Source organism: Alligator sinensis, unplaced genomic scaffold, assembly GCF_000455745.1.
Source record: "Alligator sinensis unplaced genomic scaffold, ASM45574v1 scaffold505_1, whole genome shotgun sequence".
Lineage (NCBI taxonomy): Eukaryota > Metazoa > Chordata > Crocodylia > Alligatoridae > Alligator > Alligator sinensis.
Window position 1 is genome coordinate 1,836,727 of NW_005841940.1, and position 12,905 is coordinate 1,849,631.

At 41.2% G+C, this 12,905-nt stretch overlaps 1 protein-coding gene across 8 annotated transcripts in view; it reads left to right on the forward strand.

Annotated features, from left to right (window-relative positions):
* Positions 1 to 12,905, forward strand: part of SPECC1L (sperm antigen with calponin homology and coiled-coil domains 1 like) — a 118,738-nt gene that overhangs the window by 12,449 nt on the left and 93,384 nt on the right. For 7 of the 8 annotated variants that reach the window (XR_003093132.1, XR_003093133.1, XM_025199334.1 and 4 more), the window contains one exon: positions 8,518 to 8,707. Coding sequence is in view for 6 of the 8 variants with exons in the window: in XM_025199334.1 (XP_025055119.1) it covers positions 8,555 to 8,707 (153 nt within the window). In the remaining 2 variants the exon portion in view is untranslated. Of the gene's footprint in view, positions 1 to 3,603; positions 3,646 to 8,517; positions 8,708 to 12,905 lie in introns of all 8 variants that reach the window. The other variant, XM_025199335.1, reaches the window with a different exon arrangement.

Here is a 12,905-nt window from a genome sequence, read left to right on the forward strand (position 1 = left end):
TTTTCCCCCCCCCCCCCCCTTTCAAAGAAAGGGAGGGCAGAGAGTATCTATAAGCCCTTTTCTTATGACCCACTTGCACATCCCTTCTGACCACTCAGAAGTGATTGAGTGTTCAATTCTCTTGGGGTCCCTGGGTATTTGAGGAGGATTCTCATTCAGCTTTCTCTTACCACCCTCTGCTTGGAAAATCTAAAAATATTGAGGGTAGCTGCTTAGGCTGCTGGGAGTTCCTGTGGGAAGCAGGAGAAAGGAATGCAAAGTGCAGAGCTGGATTCAGCAGCCAGTCATGAGGTTCCTCATTGTGCTTAACCTCCTTTCATCTTTTTCCAAATCTGGATTTCTTGCCTAATCCCTAGTCAACAACAATATAGACATCCGTCTCCTCCTCTCTCCCTGCCACTGGTGGAAGTTCCAGCTACATCTTCCTATCCTGCCTCCTTTCACCCTGCTGGCTCCCTGTTCTCCAATGACAGGATCCTAGTTCTTTCCTTAACCAGTTTCCTCAATTCTGCAGTTGGCAGTGGTGCAAGTTTTCTGCTTTCTCCCTCTTTCCTTCAGGAGTACCTGCTTCATGCACAAACTGTGTGGTTTCCTTTTTGTGGGGAGTAGGCTGGGAGACGCAGGTGCTTCTCTCAGTCCTACCTTGGCCAACATACTGGACCTTTTCAGGTAGCTGTTGCTGTCCTGGCTCCTGATGTAGGAGTGTAGCTAGCTAGGGATTCAAGATGGACAAAGGAGAACAGTTTCCTTTAAGAAGCAACTATTGGTTGCTTGATTCTTCTAGCCTGCAAGGAGGAGCTAAGCCAGTGAATGAAACCATGCTGCAAAGGAATTCTCCAGCTTGAAATCTAGTAACATTAAGAAAAAAGTTAGATAGGGATTTAGGTCATGAACCTGCTTTCAAATTGTCCAATCAGTGTGCATCGCCTTACAGTTGCATGTTCCTGTTTATTTTTAAATATTTTTCTCACCCTTCTTGCTGTGTGATGAAATGCTTGGAAGAGGGGGATCTGGCTAGTAGGAAACAGGGACACTAAGTATAGACTTAGTGGTATAAGAAGTCAAATGTACAAAACAAAATGAAAATAAAATTGCTCTTTTATCCCTCATGAGCAGCAGGTTGCTGGGGGTCACTGTTCTTAGATGTCACTTGTACAATTGGAGGTACAAGTTTTTTTTCAGACAGAAATATTAATTTTAATTTGACAAGGAGTGACCTTTTTTGAACTGGCAAGTTTTATACCAGAAGCAAGCCAAACATAGTTTAGTTGGTTGTGATTTAGTGCACTAAAAAACCTGCCATACAAAAAACTAGAGCTCTTGGTTCAAAGGAAGGGACTTTGATCCCGAAAGCTTGCAGAAAAGGACAATTTTCTTGCCATTTTCCAGTTGGTCTAATAAAGGGTATCATTTTGGAACCAAGAGCTCTAGTTTTTTGTATGTCTTTTTGTCTCAGACCAACACGGCTACCAAATACACCCTTAAAAAAACTGAGCTTTTTTCTGCCCAGTGTTAACCCAGAAGACCTTGTGTTTTCAGAGTGAGAATTGGGTCTGTTTTCCATGTGGATAGAGCCTGAGGCTTCCACTGGAGGGCTACATTTTTTGTTGAGTCTGCATAATTCTTTTGTGACATGAAATGGAGCTGTAATTGATATACTGCACCTCCATATGGTATCATCTCATGTGCTTGTGCATGTTTGCTGGTTTGGATGGGGTTTGACATTTACTAAAAGGATATGGAAACAGTAACACACACAGCCTCCTTTGGTGTTGGTAAGACACACCTGAAAGGAGAAGAGTCCACCTATTGCATCCTGTCTACTATTTTCTGTGTGGAGCTGTGATGGTTCTGTTTTAGTGCTTCAGTTCCCATAACATTAGGCTTCTATGCTGTGCCAAGTTACACATGCTAAAGAATAACAGTGTATTGTATAGCAAAACCTATGCAGTTGTCCTGTGGACAATGTCATAAATTACCAGGGTACAAACTCTGGCTAGAAGTCAATCCCTGATTTCACTTTACATATTTTGCTGGCATCTAATTTTAATTTCTGCAAGGTGAATTCATCTTGTGTTCCTCCTCAGATTTTCTTGGAAAGTAGAGTTCAAAAGCAAAGCAATAAGGATTCTATTGAAAAAGTTTCTACTCGTGCCCTATGTACAAAAAACTTTATTATAAGTTTATGCTGGCTAGCTTTATTTTAAAACAATATACATTTACAATCCTTGTTCTGTGGCTTTTTCATCTTTTAAATTCAGTTTCAAGGAAAATTAGCTTTTTATTTTTTAAAGCAGCAACATTTGAACATAAACAGCTGCTTAGTTACTGGTTTCTCTCTGCAACAGTTTGAAATACCTGCCAGTTAAATTACAGTACCAACTTTGAAACAAGACCAAAGTATGTTATTAACAAGCAGCTAGAGCACAGTTCATCTTAAGGCAGGCAGCCCAGCAAATGTTCCTGTCACTTGTCTGGAATGCTAAGTATTAGCTGCAGTTAAAGGTTGCTTGCAGCAGCCAGGGGCCTTAAATTTTTGGCCAAACAAGGAGTAAGGAAATTTAGGGCCATATACAGGCGTTATATTTCTTTGTGGAGAGTCACCACTATGGAGCACTAAGGGCTGGAGTCAGTGCATTTGTGTGTAGCATATTAATTCTCTGGCCACACTCTACCTCGTCTGTTGCCTGCCTCCGCTCATGCCTGGAGAGCTGTAGTAGAATGTACAGAAGACTGCAAAACCTGCTCTGCATAGTCGTCTTTCCCACTCTGCCTTCTTGAGCAGATGGGGCTCATGTTTCAGTCTTCAATTGCCTGTTTTGATGTCTTTAGATTAATAAATTAGATGCACGTGGAGGATTTTGACTCAGGAAATTTACGCAGATATGAAATGGAAGTGTAATGGGATTACCCCAAAGCACACATGCACCCTTTTCATGTTCAGGGAGCTGAGCTGTTATCTTTGGTTTTGTGCTAAGTATTTATAATCTATTTTGTGGTCATTAAAACTTCCATAAAGCACTTAATATACTTGCTGCAATTGGGTGGTTAATTTCTGCTGTTTTTGAAGTGGCTAATTTATTTTTCCTTAATATTCAGTGCCTTTTAGATATCTAGAATTGTTCTTCAAATTATTAAACATTTCAGGTCTATACAAAGAACATGTAGCACCTTGTTTATTAGACAAAGAAATCTCTCTCACTTCTTTGGCATAAAAGACCACTTGGTCATTTTCCCCAAGATTTTATTTTTAATAGCTGTATTGAACAGAGTAATCTAATTTAAAGGATAAATGACCACAACAAAACTAAGAATCAATTTAAAAATCCTCTTGGTAGATGCCTTTTGCCTCCTTGGACTTCTAAAATGAAATGTTTAATTGATTCATAAACAGTTACTGAAAGAATTTGGTGTTGGCAGGGCAGGCTGACCATACTGGTTTGCAGCACTGATATGTACCTTCCTATTGGGCAAACCATTTTTAAAACATTATTTTTGGAGCGGCACTTGTGGTTGATGTAAAAAACGTAAGACTTATCTGTTTCTGTTTTCACTGGGGCACTGAGCACAGTGCTGAACAGGACTGTTTCTCATGTTTTGCAGTGTGTGCGCTATTGGAAGAGAAACATCTGGAAAAGGGCTCAGGTTAGAATGAATAGTCACATTCTGGTTGTGGTGACTTTGTTTTTTCCCTGTTACAAATGCTAATTTGTGATTTTTGGCCTGTTTTAGTCCTCCGTTTTGTTGGGATTCATACTCTGTTATGTAGTTCGTATATTTACTCAGATGGCATTGAAAAATACACTTTGAGCAACCTTAGCTGATAACAGTGTTTTTCTGTAACTCCACTTTGGACTTAGCTATGTAGGTCCTTCCCCTCTGTGTTCAGAGTACTTTGCTTATTACTAAGCTGCACTAAATTATGGTGAGTATCTAAAAGAATTCTAAAAAATGGGTAAGTAGAAATTTGTTTTTTAATTCCTTCATTAGAATGGGATGTCGCAAGTTTTGATCGTTACACGATGATAATAGCAAAGCGCCTGCAGGTCCTGTCCCTAATACTCTCTGAACCTCATTAATATTGAATTCCTACCCGAGTTGTTGCCTTTGGATATTTATAGAATGACAGCAATGATTATATTATAAAATGATTTTCAAGGAAATTAACTATCATGTTTAAACAATAGTGCTGCATTGAGATGTGTTATGTGCAACTTCGAACTGTTGGCCTAAAAATTATTTCATTACAGTAAATATTTCTGTACCTGTTGTTAGTTCAAATATAAAGTAATCAAAACCATTATAGGTATATGTTGTTTTAGTAGGATTGGAGTGTTGTTTTCAGGGGCGACGTGTAGGGGGTGCACGTGGCGGTGCACCCCCTGCAAAAAGCTCGCCACCCCACTGCCAACACCGCCAGTGGTGGTGCAGCTTGCCACTGCTGCCCACGCTGTGGTCGCCAACCTCTGGTCGGCGCTCACCATCCCCTGCCGTCGACAGTGCTGGCAGCATCTGCAGGAGCTCCCAGCTTACCGCTGCCAGGTTCCCGCCGTCGCCAGCACAGCCATGCCCTCCCCAGCCGCTGAGGGCATGCACCGTTCATGGTTGTTTTAACGTCACTTGTTGTTTTATGCGATTTTTCAATAATTTGGTATTGGAAAGGACTTCTGTATTTGCAGGTCATTAAAACATTATTATAAAACCATTTTTACATTAAATATTTAAGAAACTTTTGTAGTAGTACCCAGTGGCCCAAAACAGCCTGGGGCCCTATAGGGATATGCACCAAATAAATGTAGAGATTGGCACAGTCTTTTCCATTTTAAAGAGCTTAATATTTAAAAAAATGTATGAAGATAATATCATGGGTATTTTTTAGATGAGAAAATAAGGTTCAGTTTCTCTCCAAATACTATAGAAATATTTAGTTACGTTACTTTGGCAATATGGTAGCTGTTTTTGGAGCATAAGCTGGTCGTTTTTTAATGAAAACTGCTGTGGTGTGTTTTCTGCGATCCATCACGATTAAGAAGCACACAACTTGGATAGATATCATCTCTTGTGATCATTGATCTCGTTGGACTTGATCCTTTGTTCATTGAAGCCAGTGGCAAAGTTTCCATTAACCTTTAATGGTGCAGGATCAGAGCCATAATTCTGATACAGGAAGTCTAGACTTGCATTCTGTGAAAATGTAGTTTCAACAGCTGTATTTGTTGGCCTAACCATAAATACATTTTGTGCACTAAGGTATGTATTTGTATACGAATTCCAAACCACAAAAACATATTAACCTGGGTGGAACATAAAGGGAAACGTGCAGTTTTTGGGATGTAAACCTTAGTTTTACTTGAATTTTAAGACTGACGTAAGATTAACAGTTATTGTTGATAGATTGTCAGGGACCATTCAAGGATTATCCTGCCAGTTTCTTTGTTTTGCAATCTTTCAACTTCCAGATCATTCTTAGGAAAGGGTTAGCAGCAGTAAAATCCAAGCCTTTGCCTCATAACTGTATCAGCAGCATATTTTCATTGGTCATTGACATGTACTTTCTTTGTCCTACCTCCATTAAGAACACACTAGGTTTCATTAGATTAGTGGGATGCTGACAGGATAAGCCAGTCATAAAGCCTTAAGTGCTGGTTTACTAGATGTTAGTTTGTAAAGCTAATGAGGGTCTGTAGTTTTTCATTAACTTCACCCTTAGTTTAATACCCTGTGCCTCCTGTATTAACTCCTTTTTTGGTAGCTTCATGAATGCATCCAGATATGTAACAAAGTGAGCAACTTTAAACTAATTTGAACAGTTTGCTTTACAAATAAATGTGCTGGATTGCTTATCTGAGGAGCAGTACCATAAGTTGGAATGATCAGGCATAGTTATTAACTGTTATATGATCTCTAAGCATTTGTTTTCCTTTGGTATTTCTAGATTTAGTTCACAGTGAACTCAGGCAAAGCACATGTATGTTCCCATGGTACAATAAACAAAATGATAAACTATTCGTATTGTAATACAAAAACTTGATCAAAGAAAATTTTTCTACAGCTTTGCATTTTATTTGTGCCGTAGGTTTTCCATAGTGTAATCAAATGCCACTTTTGCTTTATATGAAAGAAGAGTCTTTGTCTCAAGTGAGAAATATATAGTTAATACTTAGTCATTTTTTAAATAGTTTCAAATTGCTACTTGATAACTCATGCAAGTGTAGGTGTGATAACTTGGCCCAAGCTGTGAACACTTACTAAAGTGTAGGGTTTAAACCAGCCTCGGGACCTGGCAGGGTTCCTGTATTTCAGTGTACTTTGACTGTTTGTTCAATTTAGTTTCTGTGCCTCCACCTAAGAGTTCACAGGCAGCTGCAGCAATCGTTTTTTTAAATGTGAAGCTGAGCATAATTAGAACCCCTCAGTATTTTAACAAGGTGTAAAAGTTACTGCATGAAAGGTATGTCCCTTTCATCTATGACCTGAAGAAGAATGCATTGCATTCAAAAGCTTGTCTAAGTCTGTCCCACTAATACAGTTGGTATTATAGGTATCACCCACAAAAATCCTGGCCTCTCACATGTCCCTTTGAAACATTTATATTTTTTTTAGGGCTGTGTGAAGCTTTGGTCTCTGATTCGATTCGGCAGAAATTTGGCCTGATTCGGTGGCCAAATCTCCGAATCGAATCCAAGGACCCTTTAATCTCTCTGAATCAATTTGGAGAGATTCGGAGATTCAGATATAGAGACAGCTTTAAATGTTTTTTTTACATACCTCTAGGTAGCAGGGGCTCGTGATTGCTGTGATGCTGGGGCACATGAAGTGTCCCACAGAAATGCGGGGGGCTCCCCAGCACGCTTGGCAGCCGACCTGGACATGGACCAGAAGCACTTCCGGTCCACTTCCAGGTCTGCCAGGAAAGTGTGCTGGGGGGGGGCCCCCGGCACCTCCCGGCTTGGTGACTGGTGCCTCCTGGGTCTGGGGGAGCACCCAGGGTCCCCCCATGGCCGTTCACCAGGGCATGGGGGTGCCCCCCAGCACGTTCCCCAGCGGACCTGGAAGTGGACCGGAACTAGTTCCGGTCCACTTCCAGGTTCACTGCCGAGCATGTGGAAGGCCCCCTTGCACTCCTGTGGGACGCTCCATGCGCCCCAGTATTGCAGCGTTCACGAGCTGCGCTGCCACCTTGAGGTAGAAAAAACTTTTAAAGCTGTGTCTATGTCCGAATTGCTGGTTCTCCAAATTGACATCAGATCTTCAGATTCGGATTTGGCCAAATCGAATCAGGGGCAGTGATCCGTATCAACGACTTGAATCACTGTCCCTGATTCGGGCTGTATCTGAATCAAATAGGGCCCTCTTCACACACACCTACATTTTATACTCATATGTGTTCTGAAAAGGCCTCTCATCATGACATAATTCCCTTTGTAACACCAAACTTTTTGAATTTCTTGAGTGACTGTTTGAAATTTAGTAGTTAGTAAGCTTATTTTTGCCTTTTTAATTATTTAGAACTGGCCAAGCAAAAATATTCCAAATGCTAACATGGAGAAGAGCCTTGCTAAAATCAAATGTTAAATTTTAGGGTGCAAGGAGACTTGAGGTTGTTATAAACAACTAATTCATTTTAAATTCGTATTTACTTGCATAGCCAACATAAATTTTAATGGAAATGAGAGTAGACTTCAGTCTGTAGAATAGTTCATCTGCTAATAATTTTCCATATTTAAGATGGAGAATTACTTTTGTCTTTACAGGTCTTTAGATTTTAATGCCTGTAAAAAATACATAAAAGAAAGAAGAGTGTTTTTTGGCCTTTTTTTTTAAAGGCTGTGAAGGTATGGAGCTGGTTAAACTGGATTAGTAACCTTGATCGCTGTATTTTTACATAACATTCCTCCATACTCTGAGTTGTCCCAAGGTACTTTTGTATTTAAAATACCATTTTCCAGAAGGGCAGACAACTAACCTTGTTCTATCTTACCTATCGCCTGGAAGATGATAGGCCACTGAAAAACCTGAATGCTTTCTTGCTCCATTTTCTATTTGAATTTTAGTATTGGGAGCAGAAGTTTTCTTTTCCTTGTGATCTCTTATTCAGACTTCGGAAAATAGCTGTTTTCTCCCACAAACCTCATTGCTGTAAGAACGTGAACATTTGCTTGTTTTGTTGTCCTTCGGCTCTAGCTGCCATGGGGTATAACTCTACTTGTTCAACCTTTCACTCATTTTCAACTTTGGGTTGTCAGTCCTTATGAATAACAGCAGTGTTTACCTCAGCTGCTCATCTCCCAGCCAAATAAAATTTGCATTATATTCATGGGTTTTAACTCTCTCTTCACATTGAAGCTAACAGTCTGCAGGTGCTTGGGAAAACTATTTCCTACTTGTGCTTGTTCAACACTAAACTTGCACTCCTGATTTTAAAGTAGTCATTCAGAGACCTACATCCCATTTCTTTTGTGTTTTTTATTTACATTTTCTCTTTTTCCTCCCTCCCTCCCTCCCCGCTTTTCCTAGATTTGTTTGTAAATGCATCACAAACAGGCAGCCCAGAATGAAGAAAGCAAGCAGGAGTGTTGGCTCAGCGCCCAAAGTGCCCGGAATAAATAAAACTCAAACAGTTGAAAAAGTGAAACCAGAAAACGGCTCCTCAGTGTCTGCAGTAACAAAACTCTCAAAAACTGGGACATCAACCTCTCTGTTGAAGGTAATGTTTAGCAGAGTGCTTTGATTTCTTTGGACAATAAAGGATTTAGAAGTCTAGGATTTTAATATGAAATGTGAAGTAGGGAAGAAGCGAGATCCACGATCTCTGAATGATAGAAAAGGAATTTAGGTAGTTACACAGGAGACAACAGCAGGTTACAAATATGGTATTCATTAAATTTTGTTTCTCCTAAAATACTAGGGTGGAAGGCAGCACATCTTGTGTAACTCAGTTTTTAACTGCCCTGTGAATGGTGCTTTCCAGTGAACACCATTAATCACACTTAGCCAGACGATGCCATATGCTGCTCTTGAATTACCTCCTCTGGCTGACTTGAATAGCAGAGGTGGAGTCTGATAGGAACTGTGTTCTGCATGTAAAGTTCCACTTCCTGTTTTTCAGGACAGATACTTGATACTTAATTGAGGAGGCTGCCTTTGTGGTATTCCCTAATATTGGTGACCAATGTCAGGCTTAAGTGGCCACATTGTCCTTGCAGTCTTTTCCATGCCCTTCTCATGTTGTGTAAAGAGTAGAACTCTAGCTCAACTTGTAAGTGCTCCTCTGAGGTACTGGAGCCAAGTTAAAAAGTCAGAAGTTTCTCCCTGAAATATTAGCAAATAGGGCAACAAGTCTTCAAACACATGAGCACATCCCAGAGCATCTGCTATTTGAGTGGTTTAATACTGGGAGTTGCAGTCACTGAACAGGGGGCAAGCAGGACATTCAAGTCAGATATTTTCCCTGGTTGTCATAAGAGGGGCCTCTCCATAATTCCTATAATTATTTGGCCCTCTTTGCTTACAGGTTTCCCTTACCAACCATGGGGGTTAGGTTCCTGAAAGTTCCCATGGCTGGTAAAATTTGGCAGGGCTTGAGGAGCAGGGGTTGTTGTTGGGGGGTGAGGGGCACCAGCAAGGCTGTGGGGGTTGTAGCGGGGAATGGGGAGTAAGAGGCATGAGCAGGGCCAGGAGGGTCATGGAGGGTATTTTCAGACTGTACCCCCACCTTCTCTGAAGCGTGGATACCCAAAACCATGGTTGATAAAAATGTGGTTGGCGAGGGAAACCTGTACACAGTTTTCTCTTTTAACAGCAGCACTTCTGATGGTGCTGAGTGTAGAAGTAGAATATAACGGCAATTATATGCATTTTAGGCATGGTAAGAAAGTTCTTAAATAGCAACTAAGTGTCGTTGCAACTTTGTTATAGCTAGGTTTTAGCTACATCATCCTATAACCCACAGGGAGTTATTGTCAAGCCAGTTGTGTGTCAGGTGTTTCCATCTGTATCAGTTAAAAGGCTGTACAGGTCAGTCGCATCTTACACGGGGGTTAGGTGCTGAAGTCAGCGTAAGGCAAAATCAGTGACTATACGCGGGGTGGGAGGGGGGCGGGGCTTGAGTTTGCATGTGGCACTGTGCTTAGAGCTGTGCAGCCGGCGGTAGCGGTGCAGCACAGGGTGGTGGTGGTGGTGGGAATGGGTGCGTGCCACCCGGCTACCACCACGCTGCCGCCCGGCGGCCGGCCATGCAGCTCCGGGCACGGCTCCCTGGCAGCAGTGGGAGGTTTTGGAGGCAGTGGCCGTCACCGCCATAATGGACCTCCAGGTATGCGGCAGTGCCGTGTGCAAACTCAAGCCCTGCCCCCTCCCCCCGCGTATAGTTGAATTTGCGCAAGTTAAATGCGCATATGATGCGACTGACCTGTAGTTTGTACATTTACTAGTACAGTACTGACAATTTACATCTACATTTATTGGTTTGAGAGACAATAATCAATTGTGCTATTTTAAAAGAAATGTTTTTATGTCCTTTTCTTCTTAGTGATTTTTCTATGAAGTCTCTGGCATACTGCTCTCTCCAATTTTGTTGTTTGAACTGATAAGTTTATGGAAGGATGGCATAATAGGATAAGGAATGTTGGTGTTTACAGTATGTGGAATCCTGTATTTGCATTCTTCTGTTGGGGTACAGGGGAAACTCAGCGTGGTAGGTATTGGGCAATCCCATGCTTCAAGGCTTTTGCTGGTTGCCTGCAAGGGGTCAGGAAGGAATTTTTTTTTTCCTCAGAAATGTTGCTGGCTTTTGGGGGCGTCCCTTCCTGCCCTTCCCTTTGGAAGACTTGGGGTATTGGCCACAGCTAAGGCTGGGATTTGACTAGTGGGCACTGATAGTGTCTGCTTGCCAGTGCTCAGAAAACTCTGAGGTTCCTGGCTGCATAGTCTTGCTTTTCTGCTCAAGGTTGAGCTGTTCATCAGATTGGAGTCAGGAAGGAATTTTTCCCCCAGGTCAGATTTGTAAGGACTATGCATGTTTTGCCTTTCTCTGTAGTTTGGGCATGGTCCTTTTTGTAGGATCTTCTGAGCATACATTAGCCAACTACTTCCCTATCGTTGTGATCACTGCCACCATCTCTTTTGCTTTTACCCATAACATATTATAGAGTGTCCATGGTGTTTTGGGTATTGTGCCCTGTAGTTGCGCATGAGAGTTTGAAGAGACAATTTTGAAGATTCCTTTGGGTAAATGATTACGTGCAAGCAAAGGAGATTGGACATAATGGACAGGAGACCAGTTCCAGTTCTTTGTTTCAGAAAATGTAATCTTGAACTTTAAAATTATATTGTAAAACAACAAATGTATTAATTGTATCATGTATATTGCTGGGCAGAAAGTACATATAGAGCTAAGATTGAGAGCATATCTATCATTTAGATTAGAATATATTACTCAGATATGATAATTATCCTCAAACCAAGCCTTTATACGGACCAAGGAAATTCTGAGTTCAACCTAAATTATAAGATGGCACTGTTCTGCCTTTTGCCTATACAAAAAATTAATGCAAACCTAGTAAAGAATGGAAATGCACAAAGCACTGTAACAACCTTGATTCCAACCTGTAGTGACAACATGCAATTAACCATAAAATTGTGATTTGTTTCCTTTTAAACCCTTCTGAAATATGACTACAGGCCAGTGTTAAGTTTGTCTTTAAATGCAGCTATGCCCTTTTCCATAGAACCTTTACTGTATTTGCTGCAAAATTTGGAGGGTATGTAGTGAGTGAGGTGGGACTCGGGGGAAGAGACAGTTAGTTTAGACAGTTGAATGCCATCTCAGCCATACTGGGTGCATCTACACTTGAGTTTTACTGTGCATTAGACTAATTTAATATGCAGTAAAGCATCACCATCTACACGTGTGCCGCAATTAGTGCACAATAGATTAATTTACTCTGGTGTGGGGTAGTCCCATCAGACACGGATACTATCCTACATCACAGTAAATTACTGCACTTAAATGCATGTGTAGATGGTGATGACAGGTTTAGTTTACTATGGCTCAAATTGAGTGGGAGTATATTCAGTTGCATTAATTGTCCACTGTTCTTTTTTCTGCCATGGAGTAGCTGAGGCTGAGAGAGTCTATTGTCATAGGTGGCCACCACTTATCTCCTTTTTTTGGGAGCGGGGAAGATTCTAGGTTTGGACATTTGTGGTCTTATTTGCAGAGAGCACTGAGAATGGTTGCTGTACTGAATATAAACCAGAAAACTGAGCACCAGCTGTTTTTGCTCTCTAATGTTCTGTAAGTTTTACAAGACAGTCTCAGCAAAATCCTAGAGTTCCAGTTTGGAGAGGCCTGAAGCTGAGTGGCTGAAGATGAGGCAATGCCATATCTAGATCAGGGCTTTCTACTGTAACTGAGGTGAGGGAGACCTGTGCTTTGAACAAATTAAGCTCTAAAAATTGCCAGGTTCTCTGAAAAAAGGGACTTGAGCATCTTGGCTGGACACTCAGGATTACGGTATGCCTCACATAGGCCTTAGCTCCATCAGTAAAATGAGAATAATGCTGCTACTTACCACAGGCTTGCTGCAGAGATTCGTATGAAATATTCAGCTGCTAAAATGATAAGCACCATAGAAAATCCAATATAGAAATCAATATTTCTGTATTCAGAGTACAAGTTGAATGATGTGTAGCAAATAACATATGGAACAATACATTGAACAATGAGGGTAAAATTAAATATTGTATAATTGCCCATTCAGTGAGCACTGCGTATCCTGTCCATAGTATAATGTAAGGGGTTCCTGCAGAAAAAATGGAATGTGTTCATAGATTGTAGAGTCGAAAGGGACCACAATGGATCCTCGTGTCCGACCCCCTGCCCCTGGCAGGAAAGAGGACCG